Source organism: Macaca mulatta, chromosome 7, assembly GCF_049350105.2.
Source record: "Macaca mulatta isolate MMU2019108-1 chromosome 7, T2T-MMU8v2.0, whole genome shotgun sequence".
NCBI lineage: Eukaryota > Metazoa > Chordata > Mammalia > Primates > Cercopithecidae > Macaca > Macaca mulatta.
The window spans coordinates 175,818,907-175,842,490 of record NC_133412.1 but is presented as its reverse complement, the minus strand read 5'-3'; the positions used below and the strand labels follow the sequence as shown (position 1 = coordinate 175,842,490).

Here is a 23,584-nt window from a genome sequence, read left to right as displayed (position 1 = left end):
TTGAGACAGAGTCTCACTCTGTTGCCCAGGCTGGAGTTCAAGCAATTCTCCTGCCTCAGCCTCCCAAGTAGCTGGGATTACAGGTGTGCACCACCACACCTAGGTGACTTTTGTAGTTTTAGTAGAGATGGGGTTTCACCATGTTGGCCAGGCTGGTCTTGAACTCCTGACCTCAGGTGATCCACCTGCCTTAGCCTCCCAAAGTGCTGGGATTATAGGCATGAGCCACAGCACCCGGCCTGTGTTAGCATTTTCTAATATTTTATATAAATAAGTTTGTTTTTGAGACAGGGTGACGCTCTGTCGCCCAGGCTGGAGTGAGGTGGCAGTCATCATGGCTCACTGCAGTCTCTGCCTCCTGGGCTCAAGGGATCCTCCCACCTTAGCCTCCCAAGTAGCCAGGACTACAGGTGTGCACCACCACACTCAGCTAATTTTTGTATTTTTTTTTTTTTTTTTTTTTTGAGACGGAGTCTGGCTCTGTCGCCCAGGCTGGAGTGCAGTGGCCGGATCTCAGCTCACTGCAAGCTCCGCCTCCCGGGTTCACGCCATTCTCCTGCCCCAGCCTCCCGAGTAGCCGGGACTACAGGTGCCCGCCACCTCGCCCGGCTAGTTTTTTGTATTTTTTTAGTAGAGACGGGGTTTCACCGTGTTAGCCAGGATGGTCTCGATCTCCTGACCTCGTGATCCGCCCGTCTCGGCCTCCCAAAGTGCTGGGATTACAGGCTTGAGCCACCGCGCCCGGCCTAATTTTTGTATTTTTTGTACAGATGGAGTTTTGCCATGTTGCTCAGGCTGGTCTTGAACTCCTGGGCTCAGGTGATCTACTCGTCTCAGCTTCCCCAAGTGTTGGGATTACAGACATGAGCCACCGTACCTGGCCAAATTTTATATAAATGAAATGATAACAGTATGTATTCTTTGTCTGGCTTCTTGACTCAGCATAATTATTTCATCAAATTTAGAAAACTTTCAGCTGTATTTCTTCTTCACATCTTTTTTTCCTGTCACCCTTCTTCCCTCTTCTTTTAAGACTTGGATTTCATTTATGTGAGGTCACTTGAAGGGGTCTGTGCTCACTGATTCTCTGAACATTTTCTTGCCTGTTTCCCTCTAGGCTTCAATGTGGATGGTTTTTCACTGCTGTGTCTTCAAGCTCACTAGTCTTTTCTTCTGCAAATTCTATGCTGCCATTAATCTCATCCAGTGCATTTTTCAACTTAGACACTGCAATTTTAATCCCTACAAATTTGATTTGAGTTTTTTTTTTTAGAGGCAGGGTCTTGCCATCTTGCCCAGGCTCATCTTGAACTCCTGAGCTCAAGCAATTCTCCCAGCTCAGCGTCCCAAAGTGCTGGGATTGCAGGCATGAGCCACCACGCCCAGCTTGGAGGTTTTTGTTATTGATTTTTTTTTTTTTTTTTTTTTTTGAGACAGAGTCTTGCTCTGTCACCCAGGCTGGAGTGCAGTGGTGTAATCTTGGCTCATTGCAACCTCCACCTCCCAGGTTCAAGTGATTCTCATGCCTGAGCCTTCTGAGGAGCTAGGATTACAGGTATGTGCCACCACGCTTGGCTAATTTTTGTATTTTTAGTAGAGATGAGGTTTTGCCATGTTGGCCAGGCTGGTCTCGAACTCCTGACCTCAGGTGGTCTGCCCACCCCAGCCTCCCAATGTGCTGGGATTACAGGTGTGAGCCATTGCGTGCCTGGCCTAGCCTGGAGTTTTTGTATCTCTCATTTTTCTACTTAACAGGCTGAATCTCTCTACTAGCTTCTTGAACACATAAAGGTGTAACAACTGTTTCAATGTCCTGTCTACGAATCTTACCATCTGTATCGTTTCTGGGTCAGCTCCTATTGATGGATTTCTTCCCCCTTCATTGCAGGTTGTATTTTCCTGCTTCTCTGCTTGTTGGGTAAGCGTTAATTGGTTGCCCATGTGAATTTTATCTTGTTGATGTTGGATATTTTTGCAATCTGTAAATATTCTGGAGCTTTGTTCTGAGATGCTGTTAAGTTACTCTGAAACCGTTTGATTCTTCCGAGTCTTGCTTTAAGCTCCAGTAGGTAGGACCAGAGCTGCATTTAGTGTCAGGCTAATTTTGCTCCATATCTGAGGCAAAACACTCCTGGGCATATGACCTACTTATGGGTGCATGTGATCTGTCCAGCAGAAGACCCCCTGGTTGGTCACAGGGAATTGTGTCACAGGCACCTTCCTTAAACGTGGTCTACCCAGGCCACTTGCCTGGCTTCAAGCTCTTCAAGAACGATGCCAATGCCTTAGCCCAGGCCTCCCTGCCCTGGCCTGTGTCAGCCTCCCAATACAGCCCCTTTCTGCACCCTGGGCAATGGTGCCTTCTGCTCAGTGCCTATACTTCACGTCCCCTCTGCTTGGAACACCCTCTGTCCTGCCTGCCTGCCACACTCCTACTTGCCTTTTTTGTACCAGTGCCACCTCTCGTGAGATCCTCTGACCACTCCAAGGCCCTGACAGCACTTCCCTCTCCAGCTGGCTCCATGGCACTCTGCCCACAGCTCTAGAAGCATAGGGGCCAGTGGTTTGCGTGTCTCTACGGTAGCCTGTGAGTGTCCCTGGATGGGGCTGTTCTTGCCGCTGCTCCGTATACTGTGGGCCTTGAGGATGAGGGGCTGCAGAGGCCCAGCACAACCACTGACCACCCTGAGACCAGGAAACTCGCTTTGGCCAGGCCTTGCTTTCCTCACCTGCAGAAGTGGCAAGGTTACGTGTTTTCCAGTCTCCTTCTAACTCTAAAATCTTTGTGTGGGGCAGGGGGAAGGGGGGACAACCTACTGGGGTTCAGATTTATATGGGCTGGGTAGGTCAGAGATGTGCTTGGAGAAGAAAGGCTGCTCAATGACCCACAAAAGATGGGTCCCTTGTAAAATATACATATTTTTCTCCCTGATCATGAACAAGTTTTCCTGCCCGTTATGAGAAAACATGGTAAATAGAGAAGAGTATTATAATCACTCATAATCTCTGGATCAAAATAGTCTTTTTTTTTTTTTTTGAGATGGAGTTTCGCTCTTGTTGTCCATGCTAGAGTGCAATGGCGTGATCTCGGCTCACCACAACCTCTGCCTCCCGGGTTCAAGCAATTCTCCTGCCTCAGCTTCCTGAGTAGCTGGGGTTACAGGCGTGTGCCACCACACCCAGTTAATTTTGTATTTTCATTAGAGACGGGTTTCTCCATATTGGTCAGGCTGGTCTCAAACTCCCGACCTCAGGTGATCTGCCCACATCAGCCTCCCAAAGTGCTGGGATTACAGGCATGAGCCACTGCACCCGGCCTCATAATAGTCACCTTTGCTGTAGTTTCTTCTAGGTTTTCAGTGGGAAATTATTTTTTATTTTTATTAATTGATTGAGACAGGATCTTGCTCTGTTGCCCAGGCTGGAGTGCAGTGGTACAAACATGCTCACTGCAGCCTTGACCTCCTGGGCTCAAGTGATCCTCCCACCTCAGCCTCCTTAGTAGCTGGGACCACAGGTGCACGCCACCACATCTGGCTAATTTAAAAAATTACCTGTAGAGACGGGGTCTCACTATGCTGCCTAGGCTGATTTTGAACTCCTGGGTTCAAGTGATCCTCCTACTTTGGCCTCCCAAAGTGCTGGGATTATAGGCATGAGCCACTGCACCCAGCCTAGTAGGATTTTATAGTTTTGTTTTACAAAACTGGAACCACACCATAGACGCCATTTCAGAGTCCACTGTAAGCACAGTAAGAACAGACAACTCTTCCACTCAAGCACATAGGGCACACAGAATGTGAAACTTCGCACCAACTATGCTTGCGTTAGAGGTACCTCTAACACAGACAGAAAATTCTCTAACTCAAACAGCAAACTCCAGACTCTGAAGATGCTAAACACAACTATAAATATTTTCTCCAAACCCTTCCAAGTGTTAGCAAGTCTGAAAACTGAGTCATTTGTTTTGAGTACTTTGTTAAAACTTTATCGCAAAACTACTACAGGTGGTATCTTCCCAGAGAAGAGAATAGGACAATGGAACTAAATAGAGAAGCTGATGCTAATTTTAAAGATTTCTGTGGCTTCACTTCAGGTGCCCTTGAGCATCTAACCCCTGCCTCCATTTCCATTTCCACTGCAAATACATCCTCTATGCAGATGAAGAAGCTCAAGTCGAAGAAAAAATAAAACAAAGTGGAAAGATGTAGAACATCATCAAAATACATAAACCCCGCTTGTTCTCCAATCCTCAGATTCAACCAACTCTTCTGACTTCCAGTCCTCAGAGTGAGCCCCCATCTCCCCTCACTCCTGGGCTCATTTTCAGGACCCTCTGCGATGTAAAGATTTGCACGTGTAGGCTTTGTCCTAAAATACCACGTGTGAGGCCACTAAGCCTATGACATGTCGCCACAACCTGGTGCTTGCTGCAGATCTTGGGCCTCAGAGCCATAGGAGGGGCAGAGGCGGGTGTCACACACCTGGGTCTATGTCCCAGTCCTGCCGCCTGCCCGCTATGAGGTCTCAGGCAACTTTCTGAACCTCTGAGCTAGGGTTTTCTCCTCTGTCAAATGGGGAAAGATGCAGCCACTTCCCAAGTTGTTGTGAGGACTGAGGGAAAGATATACTTCAGGCATTAGCCTGGCACAAGGCGAGTGCCTGGCAGCAGAACTTGTCTTCACTTCTGATCTCAGCAAACAATTGTCAGTGCCAGCAGCCTGGGAGAAGTGCCTTCCTCAGCCCAGGGGAGCCTCAGCAGGGGCAGCACCTGGGAGCTGGAGGCCTGGGTCCCCGCCTGGGCTTGGCACACACTAGAGTTGGGATCCTGGGCAAATTGCTCAACTGTTCCGGGTAACAGATTTCCTCGTAAGATAGGGAGAACCACTGACTCTTCTGTTTCCTGGGGCAATAAAAGGGTTAGGGATCAGGCAGTGCTTGGCAAAGTGCAGGAGAAAGGCCTGTGTACATGTGAAGCCTGACTCCTTTCCCACAGAAACCAACTTCAGAAGCAATTTGTATCTACAGAATCCGTGGCAAACCGAATGTCTTCCAGAGCATGCTAAAAGCTAACTCAATGAGAAAATGTGGCTCTATTCAGCAGAACTACTTGAAATAGTTCATGCTTAACATCCCATTTAGCAATCACTACTTTATTCAGAGCACAGCTTTGAGGTCCTTTCATGTGAATTTGTTCTATTTTGGCCATTTTCCTGGGCAAAGCTGTTGATCACCACAGTCAATAGAGCACTTTAAGCAAAGCTTTCTTCCCCAGTTTAGCTTTGCTTCCTAGAGGTTATTCTAGAGTCTACATGGAGACAGGAACAGCAATTTGTGGTTGCACACAGTTCTCCATGTAACTCTTTTGCCAGGTACCCGTGTGGCCCCATGGCTACAGATAGGTACACACAGCACAGGCAAGAGTGGCTCCAGCCCCACTGAGGACTGAGCCCAGCAGCTTCCCGCCTGCCCTACTCTCCAGCATCCTGGCCTCTGGCTTGCTGGGAAAAGGAGGAGGTAAGGCACATGGGCGCTCAACCCACTCAAGGATGTTCTTTCCACAACATATCCTGCAAATCTCGCTCTTGCACTCAGCAGCCCTTTACTAACACTGGCCTGCCTCTGCACTGGGATCCTACAAACTTTACAGTCCAGTGTTACCACAGGTCTTCCATATGTACGTGATAATTGTGACAAATATTCCTGGGAGCTCCCAGAGGAATATCACTATCAAGCAAAGCACTGTGCACAAGAATGTGTGGAGGAAGTAACAGAGTGGAAAAGAAGAAAGAGAGAATAGAAAAACAACAGAGAAAAAGCAAGAAAACCAAAAGGAGGTGTTTTGAAAAGAGCAACAAAATCGACAAACCTTTAGCTAGACTGACTAAGAAAAAATGAGAGAAGATTCAAATTCTTCTTCTTATTATTATTAGAGTCGTGCTCTGTTGCCCAGGCTGGAGTATAGTGGCAATTGGCAATAAAATCAGCAATCATAGCTCACTGCAGCCTTGAACTCCTGGGCTCAAGCAATTCTACCTTAGCCTTCTGAGTAGCTGGGACTACAGGTGCACTACTAGGCCCAAGAAATTTTTTTTGTGTGTGTGTGGTAGAGATGATGCCTTGCTATGTCGTCCAGGCTAGTCTTGAACTCCTAGGCTCAAGTGGTCTTCCTGCCTCAACCTTCCAAAGTGGGATTACAGACATGAGCCACTGTGCCCAGCCAATTCAAATTATTAAAATCAGAAAGAGGAGACATTACTATCAACTTCACAAAAATGAAAAGTATTACAGAAGAATACTGTGAACAATTGGATGCCAACAAATTAGATAAAATAGATGAAATGAACAAATTCCTAGAAAGAATAAACTACTTAGATTGAATCAAGAAGAAAGAGAGGCAGGGTACAGTGGCTCATGCCTGTAATCCCAGCACTTTGGGAGGCCAAGGCGGGCAGATCACTTGAGGTCAGGAGTTCAAGACCAGCCTGGCCAACATAGTGAAACCCCGTCTCTACCAAAAATACAAAATTAGGCTGGGCACAGTGACTCACATCTGTAATCCCAGCACTTTGGGAGGCCGAGGCAGGTGGATCACAAGGTCAGGAGATCAAGACTATCCTGTCCAACATAGTGAAACCCCATCTCTACTAAAAATACAAAAATTAGCCAGGCATGGTGGTGCACGCCTGTAACCCCAGCTACTTGGCAGGAGAATTGTTTGAACCTGGGAGGCGGAGGTTTCAGTGAGCCAAGATTGTGCCATTGCCCTCCAGTCTGGGCAACAAGAGCAAAACTCCGTCTCAAAAAAAAGAAGAAGAAATAGAAAATTCTGAATTGGCTGGGTGCAGTGGCTCATGCCTGTAATCCTAGCACTTTGGGAGGCTGAGGGGGTGGATCATTTGAGGTTAGGAGTTCAAGACAAGCCTGGCCAACATGGTGAAACCTCATCTCTACTAAAAATAGAAAAATTAGCTGGGTGTAGTGGTGCATGTCTGTAGTCCCAGCCACTAGGGAGGCTGAGGCAGGAGAATTGCAAGAACCTAGGAGACGGAGGTTGCAGTGGGCCAAGATCACACCAATGCACTCTAGCCTGGGTGACAGAGTGAGACTCCATGTCAGAGAAAAAAAAAAAAAATTCTGAATAGACCTACAATGAATAAAGAGATTGAATTAGTAGTCAAAAAACTTCCCACAAAAAAAGCTCAGGCCTACATGGCTACATTAATTCATGGATGGGATGATGAATTCTAACAAATGGGGTTTAAGAAATAAAACCAATCTTTCAAAAACTCTTCCAAAAAGTAGAAAAGAAGAAAACACTTCCCAATGCATTCTATGAGGCCAGCATTACCTTGATACCAAAACCAGACAAACACATGACAAGAAAACCAAAGACCAATCTCTCTCATGAATATAGACACAAAAATCCTCAACAAAACTTTAGCAAACCAAATCCAGCAACGTACACACACAAACGATTACACATCATGACCAACGGGGATTTTTCCCAGGAATGAAACTGTGTTTCAACATATAAAACTCCATCAGTATAATGTATCATATTAACAAAGGAAAAAAAACCACAAGGCCATCTCAATAGGCATAGAAAAAGCATTTGACAAAACCCAACACCCTTTCATCATAACAAACACCGAACAAACTAGGAACGGAAAGAACTCCTAGAATTCCTTCTAGGAATAGAAGGGAACTTCAACCTAATAAAGGGAGCCTAAGAAAACACAAAGCTCACATCATATTTAATGGTAAAAGACTGAATGCCTTCCCCTTAAGATCAGAAACAAGACAAGGAAGTCCACTCTTGCCACTTCTATTCAACACTGTCCTAGAAGTTCCAGCCAGGGCAATCAGGCAAGACAGTAAAATAAAAGACATATAGATAGGAAGGAAGAAGTAAAATTATCTCTATTGGCAGACCATGTCAGAAGCCATGATCTCATCTATAGAAAATGCAAAAGAAATCTGCAAAAACCTGTTAGACCCAATACACAAGTTTAGCAAGGTTGCCAGACACAAGATCAATATACAAAACTCTATACTAGCAATGGGCAATCTGAAAACGAAGAAAACAATTCCATTTACAATAGCATCAAAAGGAATAAAGAACTTAGAAATAAACTTAACAAGAGCAGTATAAAACGTATACTCTGAAAACTACAAAACATTGGTGAAGGAAAGTAAAGAAGATCTAAATAAATGGGAAGACATCCCATGTTCACAGACTGGAAGATTTTCCAAATTTATCTACTGATTCAACACAATTCCTTTCAAAATTCCAATTAGTATTTTTTTTTTTGCAGAAATTGACATACTTATCCTAAAATTCACATGGATGTAGGAGGGGCTCCATGTAGCTGAAACAATCTTGAAAAAGAAAAAGTTAGAGGATTCATACTTCCTGATTTCAAAATTTACAACAAAGCTAATTACTCAGGACAGTGTAGTATAAGGATAGATATACACAGATCACTGGGATATAACTAGGAGTCCAGTAGTAACCCTTTATATTTACAATCGATTGATTTTGACAAGGGTGTTAAGATAATTTAATGTGGACAGAATAGTCTTTTCACTAAATGGTGTTGGTACAACTGAATAGCCATATGTAAAAGAATGCATTTGGACAACTATCTCATATCATATACAAAAATTAACTCAAAATGGATGAAGCACTTAATGTAAGAGCTAAAACTATAAAACTGCTAGAAGAAAACACAGAGGTAAATCTTCGTGACCTTGGATTAGGCAACTAAAAGCAGAAGCAAATGAAGAAAAATAAATAAACTGGACTTCATCAATATAAAAATTTTTGTGCATCAAAGAACATCATAAAGAAAGTAAAAACGCACAGAATGGAAGAAAATACTTGTAAATCATGTGTCTGATAAAGGTCTAGTACACAGAATATATAAAGAACTCTTTTTTTTTTTTTTTTTAAAGATGGAGTCTGCTCTGTTGCGCAGGCTGGAGTGCAGTGGCACATCTCAGCTCACTGCAAGCTCCGCCTCCCGGGGTCACACCATTCTCCTGCCTCAGCCTCCTGAGTAGCTGGGACTACAGGCGCCTGCCACCTCACTCGGCTAACTTTTTTTGTATTTCTAGCAGAGACAGGGTTTCACCATGTTAGCCAGGATGGTCTCGATCTCCTGACATGATCCGCCCGCCTTGGCCTCCCAAAGTGCTAGGATTACAGGCGTGAGCCACCGCGCCCGGTCAAGAACTCTTATATAGAACTCAACAGGCTGGGCATGGTGGCTCACACCTGTAATCCCAGCACTTTGGGAGACTGAGGTAGGTGAATCACAAGGTCAGGAGTTTGAGACCAGCCTGGCCAACATGGTGAAACCCCATCTCTACTAAAAATACAAAAATTAGCCAGGCATGGTGGCGCATGCCTGTAATCCCAGCTACTCAGGAGGCTGAGGCAGTAGAATCACTTGAACCCAGGAAGCAGAGGTTGCAGTGAGCCACGATCACACCACAGCACTCCAGCCTGGGGGATAGAGCAAGACTCAATCTCAAAACAAACAAACAAACTCAGTAAAAGATAACACAATTTTAAAATGAGCAAAAGATTTGAGGCTGGGCGCGGTGGCACATGCCTGTAATCCAAGCACTTCGCGAGGCCGAGGTGGGTGGATCACCTGAGGCCAGGAGTTTGAGACCAGCCTGGCCAACATGGTGAAACCCTGCCTCTACTAAAAAAATATGAAAAAAAAAAAATAGCCAGGCATGAAGGCACATGTCTGTAATCCCAGCTACTCAGGAGGCTGAGACAAGAGAATCACTTGAACCCAGGAGGCAGATATTACAGTGAGTGGAGATTGTGCCACTGCACTCCAGCCTGGGCGACAGAGTGAGACTCCATCTTAAAAAAAAAAAAAAAAAAATTGAATACACAGTTCTTGAAAGCAGATACACAAATAACCAATAAACACATGAAGAGGGATGTTCCATCTCATTAGTTATTAGGTCAGTGCAAATCAAACCACAATGAGATACCACTTTACAACTACTGCGATGGCTAGTATTAAAAAATTAGACATATGAAGGCAGTTCCTGAGACCAGAAAAATAAAATACCAACAAAAAACTGCAAAGGCCAGGCGCGGTGGCTCTCACTGGGTGTAATCCCAGCACTTTGAGAGGCCGAGGAGGGTGGATCACCTGAGGTCAGGAGTTTGAGACCAGCCTGACCAACACAGTAAAACTCCATCTCTACTAAAAATACAAAATCAGTTGGGCATGGTGGCGCATGCCTGTAACCTCAGCTACTCAGGAGGCTGAGGCAGGAGAATTGCTTGAACCCGGGAGGCAGAGATTGTAGTGAGCCAAGATTGCACCATTGCACTCCAGACTGGGCAATAAGAGTGAAACTCTGTCTCAAAAAAAAAAAAAAAAAAAAAATATTGATGAGGATGGGAAAAACGAGAACCCTCATATCTTACTGGTGGAACACAAAACGGTGTAGCCACTGTGAAAAACACTTTGACATCCTTAATAAGTTCAATACGTAATCGCCATATGACCTGCAATTCCACTTACAGACAGACACCCAATAGAACTGGGAACATACATCCTCCCTAAAGACTTGCACCCAAATGTTGACAGCAGCATTATTCACAGTAGCCAATAAGCAGAAACAATCCAAATGTCCATCCACTGGTGAAATGATAAACCAGTGTGGCCTATCCATACAACAGAGCTGTTATGCAGTCGTAAAAAGGAATTAAGAACTGATACATCTACAATGTGGATGAACTCTGAAACATGATACAAAGTGAAAGATGTCAGATAAAAAAGGCCATACAGTATATGATCCAATTTATATAAAATGTCTAGAATAGGCAAAGTCATAGAAATAGAAAGCAGATGAGTGGCTGCCATGGGCGGAGGGGCTGGTTCTGTGAGAAGAGGAAGTGACTCTAATGGGTGAGGGTGTTTTTTTTGGAGTGATGAAAACGTTCTGGAATTGGATAGTGCTAACTGTTGCACACTCTGTGAAAATGCTAAAAACCACTGAGCTGCATACTGTAGAAGGCTGAAATTTTATGCTATGTGGGTTGTAACTTAAAAGGAACAATATAAAGTAGTTAGAAGGAAAAAAAGGAACATATTAACAGTGGTGTGTCAAAGGAGTCCACCTGGGTGCAGGCAACCAGCGAATGTAAGGACAATAATGAAACTAACGACAAGCAGCTTGCTTTTCATAATCACTGTACCCTAGCAGTGCTAAACACGGCAGAGATAAAGGCTCCTCTCTGCAGGGCGGACTGCCCCCTCTGGGCCACTGTGAGCAGTCACTGTGCGCAGAGGGAAAACGGAGCATGTGTTATACTTCATTATGTACAACCTCATGTTTGCACAGTGCTGTATCATTCACACAGGACTGTTGGAGACATTACCATCCCCATAACCCTCTGGAGGAGGAAGACCCACCAATGAGGACGAGAAGCCTCCCTGTGGCCACGACTGCTAGTGGCGGCCTCCACAGAGCTCTGGAGCCGAATACCGATTTCAGCAAAGGGCCTCCCACCAACCACACTCCCCAGGGCTGGTGGAAAGACTGGGGTCCTCATCTCTGAGGCCTCACCATGACCAAAATGTAGACAGTTAGGCACAAAGGCATGTACCCGACTCTTTACCTCTCTCCTGACTCCACTGAAGGTTTCTCTGCCCAACAAAGAACCATTCCTCCCCGCCCTACTGCTGCCTCCACAACTGGCAACTTCACCGGTTTCCCAACAGAGTTACCAAATAGGGACTAGCGGGAGTCTGGGCAAATAAGTCTCAAAAAACCACAGCCCCCAGTTATAAACTTCAACAGAAATCTATTCAGCATGGGAACCAAGCCTGTGAGATCTTTTAGGGTAACTAGATAGTCCATTCGAATCAGACTTCTGCTTGTGAGCTGGGTGCTGGAGGTCAGGAGAACACAGACCGTGCTGGGATGCACTGTCAGCTGAAACACGGCAGGAGCTGGCCAGCGGAGGGCCAAACAGGAAACGGAATTTCTTCAACAAACCAGGAGAGGCACTCAGCATTTTCTCCATGACAAGATTGACTTTTACTTTCTTCTTTATACTTCTGGGTACTGATTTATTATCATTATTATTATAAAACAGAGGTTCCAAAATATAGGCAGATTTAAAAAATAATATTCACTTAGTAAAAAGTCAGAAACAAAACATTGTTATTTTGAAAGAGAAAATACATGTGTTGACTCATAATCTGTAACCATCTGTTGTTCAGTTCTAAACTTCACCAATTCCGAATTCCAATTGTGATCTTGATGAACGAGAGTGTGTAGACCCTGTGGGCATGGTTCCCCGCATTTGCTGGGAGGCCTCTAGAGGCTGTGGGGATCCTTTTGCCCAGTACCAGCACCCTCACAGTTTCTGTCCTACTGAGGAATGAGTTCCACCAGCTAACTTCTGCTTACCTGGACAGGTGGCTCAATCATTATCCAGGCTGGAAGCATGAGACTGGGATTCAGAGGCTGAGTCCCTACACGGAAGTAAACTCCACCCCTGGAATCACAGGCCCAGATGTGCTGATTTCCACATGCCAAGCTTGTCAATTTCACAGCTCCTGGAGACAAAGAAAAGTACACACACTATAATTACTTTTGTACAATGACTAATCTTTCATCTAATCTATGAACTTTGATTTTCTACTTCAAAGAAAGAAATGAGGCTGCATTTGCAACTGAACTTGGACGCTGAGTCATCGGATCTGTCCTAGTCCATCCACATTGGCTGTGTGGACTCAGCTGGGCTTGAGAACATTGTAACTCAAGAGAGTAATGATGGCCTCTGGCCACTCTGCCACCTGCCAGGTGCCACACGGCACCCCTTCCAGGCAACAGGCAAAGCAGTCAGGATGCTGTTAGCACAGCGCCCTGAACCACCAAGCCCTGGGATTAGTATCTCAATGTGGGTCCCATCATCAGCTTCCTCAGAGATGTGACTAATGCCAGTGAATTCTGGATTTGGAGAGAGGGAACTCGCATTTACAGATAATCTTTTTTTTTTTTTTTTTGAGACGCAGTCTCGCTCTGTCCTCCAGGCTGGAGAGCAGTGGCCGGATCTCAGCTCACTGCAAGCTCCGCCTCCCGGGTTTACGCCATTCTCCTGCCTCAGCCTCCCGAGTAGCTGGGACTGCAGGTGCCCACCAGCTCACCCGGCTAGTTTTTTGTATTTTTAGTAGAGACAGGGTTTCACCGTGTTAGCCAGGATGGTCTCGATCTCCTGACCTTGTGATCCGCCCGTCTCGGCCTCCCAAAGTGCTGGGATTACAGGCTTGAGCCACCGACAGATAATCTTAATCTTAATTAGAATTAAACTGACTGGGCACAGTGGCACACACCTGTAATCTTAGCACTTTCAGAGGCCATGGTGGGTGGATCAGTTGAGCCCAGAAGTTCAAGACCAGCTTGGGCAGCATAGTGAGACCCTGTCTCTACAAAATACACAGAAATTAGTTGGGTATGGTGGCACACACCTGTAGTCCCAGCTACTTGGGAGGCTGAGATCGCTTGGGCCCGCCCAGCAAGTCGAGGCTGCAGTGAGCCATGATGGTGCCACTGCACTCCAGCCTGGGTGACAGAGTGAGACCCCATCTCAAATAAACAAAACTAAGTCTCCCAAAGAATCTTCATTTTTATTCATTTCTCACTGCTATTGAGACTGATTGCAAGAGGAAAGGAAATGGGAAGAGTTTTTTAAAAACAGAAATTACATTTGATAATAGTCTGGCTAAAAGAACAGCAGTCAACAGTTCCTGAGCAGCTGCTGTGGACAGGTTATCATCCTGAGCAGCTGCTGTGGACAGGCTGTCAGCCAGGTCTTCACACACTCATCTCAACCCACAACAGTGACACACGATGAGTGTCATCCCACTTCACCCACGAGACCATCGGGACTCAGCCAGAAAGAGATCTGCTGAGGGCCACAAGGCAGGAGGTGGCCAGGCCAGGAGGCAAAGGAGGATCTAAGGCTTGGACCTGGGTCGGCCTGGGTCCTCTGCATCAGCAACCTCTGACCTCTGAGACTTTACCTACAGCGTAATGCACAGATCTTCAGGGTTAAATCGAATTGGTTTGTTTTGTTTTTTGTTCGTTTTTTGTTTTGTTTGTTTTTGAGATAAGAGTCTCGTTCTGTCATTCAGGCTGTTGTGCAGTGGTGCAATTTTGGCTCACTGCAACCTCTGCCTCTGGGTTCAAGCGATTCTAGTGCCTCGGCCTCCTGAGTAGCTGGGATTACAGGCACGTGCCACCATGCCCAGCTAATTTTTGTATTTTTAGTAGAGATGGAGTTTCATCATGCTGGCCAGGCTGGTCTCGGACTCCTGACCTCAAGTGATCCGCCCACCTCAGCCTCCCAAAGTGCTGGGATTACAGGTGTAAGCCACTACGCCCAGCCCAATCGGTTTTAAACAACTAAGTCACCCTCAAAAGTTCCCTCAACTTCTTTCTAGCCAATGCCCTCTACCCTGAGGTAACTGTTGAACTGATTTCTTTTTTTTTTTTGAGACAGAGTCTCGTTCTGTCGCCCAGGTTGGAGTGCTGTGGTGTGATCTTGGCTCACTGCAACCTCTGCCTCCTGGTTGTTTTTTTTTTTTTTTGAGACAGAGTCTAGCTCTGTCACCCAGGCTGGAGTTCAATGGTACAATCTCGGTTCACTGCAACCTCTGCCTCCCGGTTTCAAGAGTTCTCCTGCTTCAGCCTCCCAAGTAGCTGGGATTACAGGCGCCTGCCACCACGCCTGGCTAATTTTTGTATTTTTAGTAGAGACGGGGTTTTGCCACGTTGGCCAAGCTGGTCTTGAACTCCTGACCTCAGGTGATCCGGCCGCCTCGGCCTCCCAAAGTGCTGGGATTACAGGCGTGAGCCACTGCACCCGGCCTGTTTCTTTTTTTTCTTTTTTTTTTTTTTTTGAGACGGAGTCTCGCTCTGTCACCCAGGCTGGAGTGCAGTGGCCGGATCTCTGCTCACTGCAAGCTCCGCCTCCCGGGTTTACGCCATTCTCCTGGCTCAGCCTCCCGAGTAGCTGGGACTACAGGCGCCCACCACCTCGCCCGGCTAGTTTTTTTGTACTTTTTTTAGTAGAGACGGGGTTTCACCGTGTTAGCCAGGATGGTCTCGATCTCCTGACCTCATGATCCGCCCATCTCGGCCTCCCAAAGTGCTGGGATTACAGGCTTGAGCCACCGCGCCCGGCCCGGCCTGTTTCATTTTTAAAGAAACCGCCAGTTTCCCCAGTGGAGGTCCTGTGCTCCATGGCCACAGCTGTGTCTGCGGGTTCTGGCTGCCCACGCCCCTGAACCTTTCCACGGCAGCCGTTCTAGGAGAGGTGAAGTTGTATCATGTCGTGGCTTTAATTTGTATTTCCTGCTAAGGAATGATGCTGGGAATCTTTTAATACGCTTATGAGCATCTGTATATCTTCTTTTGTGAAGTGCCTGTTCAAGTTTTTGCTCATTTTAAAATGAACTGTCTCCCGACTGCTGAGTTAGAGGAGTTCTCTGCACATTGTAGGTACTGGTCTTTTGTCAGATACATGCATTGTAAATCTAGTCTGTGGTTTGGTGTTTCATTTTCTTTTTTTTTTTTTTTTTTTTTTTTTGAGACGGAGTCTCGCTCTGTCGCCCAGGCTGGAGTGCACTGGCCGGATCTCAGCTCACTGCAAGCTCCGCCTCCCGGGTTTATGCCATTCTCCTGCCTCAGCCTCCCGAGTAGCTGGGACTACAGGCGCCCGCCACCTCACCCAGCTAGTTTTTTGTATTTTTTAGTAGAGACGGGGTTTCACCGTGTCAGCCAGGATGGTCTCGATCTCCTGACCTCGTGATCCGCCCGTCTCGGCCTCCCAAAGTGCTGGGATTACAGGCTTGAGCCACCGCGCCCGGCTGGTGTTTCATTTTCTTAACAGTGTTTTTGGATGACAATTTTTAAATTTTGATGGGTTATTCTGACCGGGGATTAAAAGGTGTGCGGCTCCATTAGCTGGCAGTGCTGCCGGAGGAGGGGCAGGTGGAGGACGCCCCACACTGGGTGCAGAATCGGGAGGTGCCGCCCTTGCACAGTTGTCACTGGTATCAGATGACAGCCCACGGAGCGTAGCAAAACACGGAGGCACGACTCTGCCATGTGAGAATCTCGTCATGTGTCTTCAGTTATAACATCAACTTAAAGCTATTCATTCACTGCTACACAAAAGATTATCATTATTCCTCTGTGCATTTTCTAAAGATGACAATTTCTCTATTCCAGAAATTAACTGTATTTTCTCCTTCCTTGATCTTGTACGGAATGTTATACCAGGGAGTGTAAACAGAACTCCCTGGAACTCTAGCATTATATATGCAAAGATCTGTACCAGTCAAAATAAAGTACCTTCAGCAGTAACTCTAGAAATAGCTGAGAAACAAATGCTAATTAAAAAACACTTACGTTAGAGTCTTCAACCTGGCTCTAAGAGAAACTACAGGCAGCAGTGATCATGCTAACAGAGTCACATGTGACAAAAACACACCAGCCAGCATATCAGAGTTGGCAGCAACAACACTGCTCACAGAATGCGGAGTTCACATGACACAGTGAACACCCTTTCAGAACACATAGAAAAGACTGCCAGATGATGTACTTCCAGCATACAAACCAGCTGATTCTGAATCGAAGAGACAGGTGAAAGATGACAAAGCGGAACTGAGGGCTTTCCTGCAGATTTTTACCCCAGAGTGTCACCCAGGCCACCTGGATGAATGAAGTTTGTGAGCCTGCTCCAAGGAAGAGGCAGTCAGGATGTGATGAATGCGGTGGCAGAGACCACAGCCCTCCCCAAACACTCCATGGCTCCCTCACATTCCCTTAGAGTTAGGCAGGATCGCACGACCAGTTCTGGCAACAGGCTCTGAGCAGAAGCAACCGAATGGTGGAACTGCAGAGCAAAGCAGGCAGGATCAGGAAACCACCACCTGGAGGACCACTGCCCTAGAAGAGGACAGATGCAGGGCCGGCTTCGTGGAAGCGGGGGCCACGGTTCACTGTGTGAAGTCGCTGATGTCTGGGGCTTGCTACCGAAGCACAGCCCAGCCTGGCTGACGCAAACACACTGACATTTTCCTGCCTGTCCCTGTTTTGTCCTTATTTTTTTCTCTTGTTTTTAAAAAATGCTTTAATTACTTTATTCGACAAAGCAGACATTTTCCCTTTAGGATTATTTCTTAAACATATTATTTTAAAACAAAAAGAGGCATTTATTTAATGTTTTACTATTTATAAAATACTTTTCTGTATAAATTACTGCATAATATAATCCTGTTTGTTACCTAACGGCATAAACTGGCACTGAATAGTTCTTCATTAAATGCTGTGACCTGATAAATTAAATTACAAATTTCATTAGTTTGCTAAACAATCCAACGCCTGACATAATGCATATTTATGTGTACTGGGAAATGAAATGTTATAAGCATCTTAAATATCTGCTAAGTGATGCAAATTTTCTTCCAAAAACTAGGATTATAATAAATCACTACAAAATTCCATATTCAACCACTACAACGTGGTTCAGCAGCCAACCATTTAATTTAAGAATTCCTTTAATTTAATCCTATAGCAGAAATTGCTCTGGTAATTTGTATAGGGGCAGAAAGAAGAGGGATGCTGTATCTTAAAAAAAAAAAAAATTGAGGCCGGGTGCGGTGGCTCACGCCTGTAATCCCAGCACTTTGGGAGGCCGAGGTGGGTGGATCACGAGGTCAGGAGATAAGATCATCCTGGCTAACGCGATGAAACCTCATATCTACTAAAAATACAAAAAAATTAGCTGGGCGTGGTGGCGGGCGCCTGTAGTCCCAGTTACTCGGGATGCTGAGGCAGGAGAATGGCGTGAACCTGGGAGGCGGAGCTTGCAGTGAGCGGAGATCGTGCCACTGCACTCCAGCCTGGGCGACAGAGCGAGACTCTGTCTCAAAAAAAAAGAAAAAAAAAATTAAAGGCAGAAATCATGTTCATTATTTGATACTTCACTAAAGTCATCCTCATCCTTGAAATTAAAATTTAATTTTTTTTTTGAGACAGAGTCTCGCTCTGTCACCCAGGCTGGAGTGTAGTGGTGTGATCCTGGCTCACTGCAATTTCTGCCTCCCAGGCTCAAGGGATTCTTGTGCCTCAGGCTCCCAAGTAGCTGGGATTACAGACGTGTGCCACCACACCTGGCTAATTTTTATATTGTTAGCAGAGATGGGTTTCACCATGTTGGCCAGGCTCGACCTCCCAACCTCAGGTGACCCACCTGCCTTGGCTTCCCAAAGTGCTGAGATTATAAGCATGAGCCACTGTACCTGGCCTTGTTTTTAATTAATTAATTAATTATTATTTTTATTATTATTTTGAGACAGTCTTACTCTGTCACCCAGGCTGGAGTGCAGTGGCACCATCTCGGCTCAGCAGTGGCATAATCCTGACTCACTGGAGCCTCCGCCTCTCGGGCTCAAGTGATTCTCGTGCCTCAGCCTCCAGAGTAGCTGGGACTACAGAGCCCACCACCACACCCAGTTAATTTTTGTATTTTAAGTAGAGATAGGGTTTCGCTATGTTGGCCAGGCTGGTCTCAAACTCCTGGCCTCAAGTGATCCTCCTGCCTTGACCTCTCAAAGTGCTAGGATTACAAGCGTGAGCCACCACACCCATCCTGAAATTAAAATTTCTGCTTGCCATTTACCGAAGACTGATGATGGTTCAGACCCAACAATGAGTGAGTGCTGCCCAAGGCTAACACTGTCCCTGAGGGAGCACAGGTCATGCTGTCCAAGCCTGCTTGCTACTACTCATAGAACCAGGAAGACACTCGTAAAGAAAATACCAGGGTTGAAGGGAGAACACATGTAAATGTATCTCTGACAAGCTTTTTTTGGTTTGTTTTTTTGAGACTGAGTCTCGCTCTGTTCCCAGGCTGGAGTGCAATGGCATGATCTTGGCTCACTGCAACCTCCATCTCCTGGGTTCAAGCGATTCTCTGGCCTCAGCCTCCTGAGTAACTGGGACTACAGGCTTATGCCACCACGCCCAGCTAATTTTTGTATTTTTAGTAGAGATGGGGTTTCACCATGTTGACCAGGATAGTCTTGATCTCTTGACCTCGTGATCCATCCACCTCAGCCTCTCAAAGTGCTGGAATTACAGGCGTGAACCACCACACCTGGCCGACAAATTTTTATAACCTAACATCGTCTGCCTCATACCCTGGGAAGGCTGATGGCAACTCAGAGCAAGAGTTGAGAATTTTCCTGGGAGGGTGGGAGTCACATCATCCACCAGGCGGCTGTGTGTGATGACATCCTGTACCTGCGTGGAACGCAGTTTTATCTTTGATTACCAGTAACATGGCCAAATATAGGATCAAAACTCACATCCCAGAGTTACTCAGAAATGGAGCTGCAAATAGTACTGCCTTTCCCTGACATTTTAAATCCTGCTGGTGCAGTTGCATGCAGTTGTAATCCCAGCACTTTGGGAGGCTGATGTGGGAGCATCACTGGAGCCCAGGAGTTTGAGACCAGCCTGGGCAACACAGTGAGATCCTATCCCAAATTAAAACAAAAATCCTCTTGGTTACATACTGTCACCAAGCAATTGGCCCCTGCCTGTAAAGTCCCTACACATTCTGTGTATAAACTTCCAACAAAAGTAATGTGAATCAAACTAAAAAAATAATGTGAGTCAAACTAAAATAATTTTTTTTTTTTGTAAGAAACAGGAGCTTGCTCTGTTGCCTATATTAGGCTCAACTTCCCAGGCTCAAGCAATCCTCCTGCCTCAGCCTCCCAAGCAGCTAGGACAACAGGTGCACGACACCGTGCTTGGCTCTGAAATGACAGGTAGAAGCAGAGTGCTATGATGGGGACAGTCACTGAAGAATGTTTGGAGGGGAGGTGGCAATCTCAACTGAGTCCTGAAAGAAGAAGAGTTGAAGAAAGGAAAGCAGCCCACGGAAGGAATGCTAAGCTGCAGGAAGAGAAGCAAATGGGCGGCATGAATGTGCACGGCACATTAGGGAAGGGCAGGAATTCAAGACTAGCCTGGCCAACACGGTGAAACCCCATCTCTACCCAAATATGAAAGTGAGCTGGGGCCCCAACACAAAGGCTAGGAGTGGCTGGAGCCCCTGATGCACGAGGCCCTGGAACGGCAGGCCGGGCCTGGCTGCGAGACCCTGGGCGCCACACCAAACACTGGAGCTTTATTCTAGTGGCAACGTGGAGCCATGTAACATGGAGGGCGACACCATCTCAGCTGGGTTTGAGGAAGCCAGCTCTGGTAGCCGCGGTGGGAGGTGGGCACACCTGGTGCCATAAGGCAGCTATTGCATTATAGCAACTTGCTGACGAGGGGGCTCCACGCTGGCAGTGGTGGGAGGGAAGCAGAGGTCCAGAAGCAGGGAGACCCTCGGGTAGATGGCCAGGACACTGCTGAGAGACTGGCCAAAAGAAGACTCTGGTCTTTCCAGCAGAATTTACTGGGAGCAGCAGGGCTCAGTGGCTCACCCCTGTAATCTCACCACTTTGGGAGGCCAAGGCGGGTGGATCACCTGAGGTCAGGAGTTCGAGACCAGCCTCGCCAACACAGTGAAACACTGTCTCTACTAAAAATACAAAAATTAGCTGGGTGGGGTGGCATGGGCCTGTAATCCCAGCCACTTGGGAGATTGAGGCAGGAGAATCACTTGAACCTGGGAGACGGAGGTTGCAGTGAGCCAAAAACCACACCATTGTATTCCAGCCTAGGCAACAAAGTGAGACACTGTCTCAAAAAAATAAAAAATAAAAAATAAAAATAAATAAATAAATAAATAAATAAGTAAATAAATAAGGAATTTAGTGGGAGCAGAGAAGTGAAGTTAGGAAAAAGAGCACAATTGGGGGAGGCTAAATTTGATATTGAACAAAATCGTCAAATGCAGTCACTATGTTTCCATTCATTGCTGAGTGCACCCCTGACTGCTGACTTTTACAAGTATTTTTAGAGGTGCGGTCTTGCTATGTTGGCCAGGTTGGTCTTAAACTCCTGGCCTCAAGCAATCCTCCCAAAGTGCTAGGATTACAGGTATAAGCCACTGCACCTAATCCACTGCTGACTTGTAAAAGATAAATGAAGCACCCCAATTAATTCCAGATAAGTAACACAGGCAGCAGCCATGTCAGTCTGATGACTCTTCTTTACAGTCAATCCTATTCAACGTACGCCACCTGATGACAGCTGCCACGCACAGTCATACATGGGCTCCTGTGCAGATAGCACACCTGAATTCAAAATTATCACTTAAATATGTAATTACTAAAAGGTCTCTTGGGTGGGGCGCAGTGGCTCACACCTGTAATCCCAGCACTTTGGGAGGCCGAGGCAGGTGGATCAGTTGAGGTCAGGAGTTCGAGACCAGCCTGGCCAACATGATGAAACCCTGTCTCTACTAAAAATACAAACACTAGCTGGGCATGGCTGTGCATGCCCGTAATCCCGGCTACTCGGGAGGCCGAGGCAGGAGAATCGCTTGAACCCAGGAGGCGCAGGTCTCAGTGAGCTAAGACTGTGTCACTGCACTCCAGCCTAGGCAAAGAGTAAGACTCTGTCTCAAACAAACAAACAAACAAACGCAGAAACAAAAAAAGAAGTCTCTTGACCTACCTGCTTTTCCTGCAGGACACAGACCACACCTGGAGAGAGCCCAGTAACTAAATACCTGGTGCCCCTGGCCTGATGCTCACTGCCCCCACCCTGGCATAGTAAAGGCTGGGGAGGTGGCTGTTCTTTCTAGGGGAGAAACCCAGATTCAGTGAGATTGAGTCTCAAGAGTGAGAGGGAAGCCAGGCATGGTAGCTCATGCTCCCAGCACTTTGGGAGGCCGAGGCCAGCGGATCATGAGGTCAGGAGATTGAGACCATCCTGGCTAACACGGTGAAACTCCATCTCTACTAAAAATACAAAAAATTAACCAGGCGTGGTGGCGGGCGCCTGTAGTCCCAGCTACTTGGGAGGCTGAGGCAGGAGAATGGCGTGAACCCGGGAGGCGGAGCTTGCAGTGAGCCGAGATCGCGCCACTGCACTCCAGCCTGGGCAACAGAGCGAGACTCTGTCTCAAAAATAAAAGCAAAACAAAAAACAAAAGTGCGAGGGAAATAGGAACAAGTCCACCCTGAGTCCAAGATGACATCGGACCCTCCAGTGTTCAGCAGATATTCATTGAGGGGATGGGTGTGTGAGCAGAGGAATGGCCTGAGGGTCCTAGTCGCCTGCTCGCCTCCCTTGCCCCAACACAAAGCTGCCAACCCTGGACTTGCTGCATTCTCTCAGGATGTGTAGGAAACAGGAAAGGAGTCTTAATCTGACATTTCAAGATCAACCAGATAACTCAGATAAATAAACAAAATCTAAAGCTCAGGGCAGGATAAGGACTAAGCAAGGTGGTGCTTTAACAAGAGATGCTGGATTTGCCCTCCCTGTGGCACAAAGTGGGGCAACACAAGCAAAAGCCCCACGACCAGCAGCTAACAAAGGCTAGAGAGCACCCCCAAGCAAGATGTGTCACAGCCTTCGGATGACCACACCGCCCGGAGATGGCCCACACTTAGACAGGATGCCCCGTGCATCCTCCAGGCGGTTGGGCTTGGGGGTTGCTGCTCCCATTAGAAAGGAGAGGAAACCAAGGCTAGGCATGGTGGCTCACAGTTGTAATCCCAGCACACTGGGAGGACGAGGCAGGTGGATCACTTGAGGTCAGGAGTTCAAGCAGCCTGGCCAACATGATGAAACCCCACCTCTACCCAAAATACAAAAGTTAGCAGGGGCCGTGCGCGGTGGCTCACACCTGTAATCCCAGCACTTCGGGAGGCGGAGGCAGGCCTATCACCTGAGGTCAGGAGTTCAGGACCAGACTGGCCAACATGGTGAAACCCTGTCTCTACTAAAAACACAAAAAATTAGCCAGGTGCGGTGGTAGGTGCCTGTAATATCAGCTACTCAGGAGGCTGAGACAGGGAGAATTGCTTGAACCCGGGAGGCAGAGGCTGCAGAGAGCCAAGATTGTGCCACTGCACTCCAGCCTGGGCGACAGAGCGAAACTCCGTCTCAAAAAAATAAAATAAAACAAAATAATTAGCTGGGCATGGCAGCACATGCCTGTGGTCCCAGCTACTTGGGAGGCTGTGGTGGGAGGACTGCCTAAGCCTGGGAAGGCAGAGGTTGCAGTGAGTCAAGATCGTGCCACTGCACTCCAGCCTGGGTGACAGAGTAAGACCCCATCTGGGAAAAAAAAAAAAAAAAAGAAAGAAGAGCAAACTGCGGTTCGAGGTAAGAGCAGCTTTCTCAGAGTCCCAGAGCCTGCCTGGGGCCCAGCTGTCCTGCCTCTGCCATGAATTCCCACACCTCTGCCTGTGACTTCCTTGCACCCACTGCATGTCTGATCCATTTCAGGCTCAGCTGGATACTTACATTAGTTTGCTAACGATTTTGCAGGAAGAACACAGGGCTCAGTGAAAACCTGCCCATCCACAGCGACCAGGACCCCCAG

The 23,584-nt window shown here is 46.8% G+C and overlaps 1 protein-coding gene and 1 long non-coding RNA gene across 7 annotated transcripts in view; both read right to left on the bottom strand.

Moving 5' to 3' along the window:
- Nucleotides 1-23,584, bottom strand: part of TECPR2 (tectonin beta-propeller repeat containing 2) — a 137,486-nt gene that overhangs the window by 20,412 nt on the left and 93,490 nt on the right. For all 6 annotated transcript variants that reach the window (XM_015144515.3, XM_077941731.1, XM_077941730.1 and 3 more), the window contains exon 17: nucleotides 12,460-12,608. In XM_015144515.3, coding sequence (XP_015000001.2) covers nucleotides 12,460-12,608 — 149 coding nt within the window. The remainder of the gene's footprint in view (nucleotides 1-12,459; nucleotides 12,609-23,584) is intronic.
- Nucleotides 1,395-4,888, bottom strand: LOC144330423 (uncharacterized). The gene is made up of 2 exons (XR_013396583.1): nucleotides 3,665-4,888; nucleotides 1,395-3,306 (listed from the first exon to the last, which is right to left on the bottom strand). It is a non-coding gene; the product is annotated as an uncharacterized LOC144330423 (long non-coding RNA).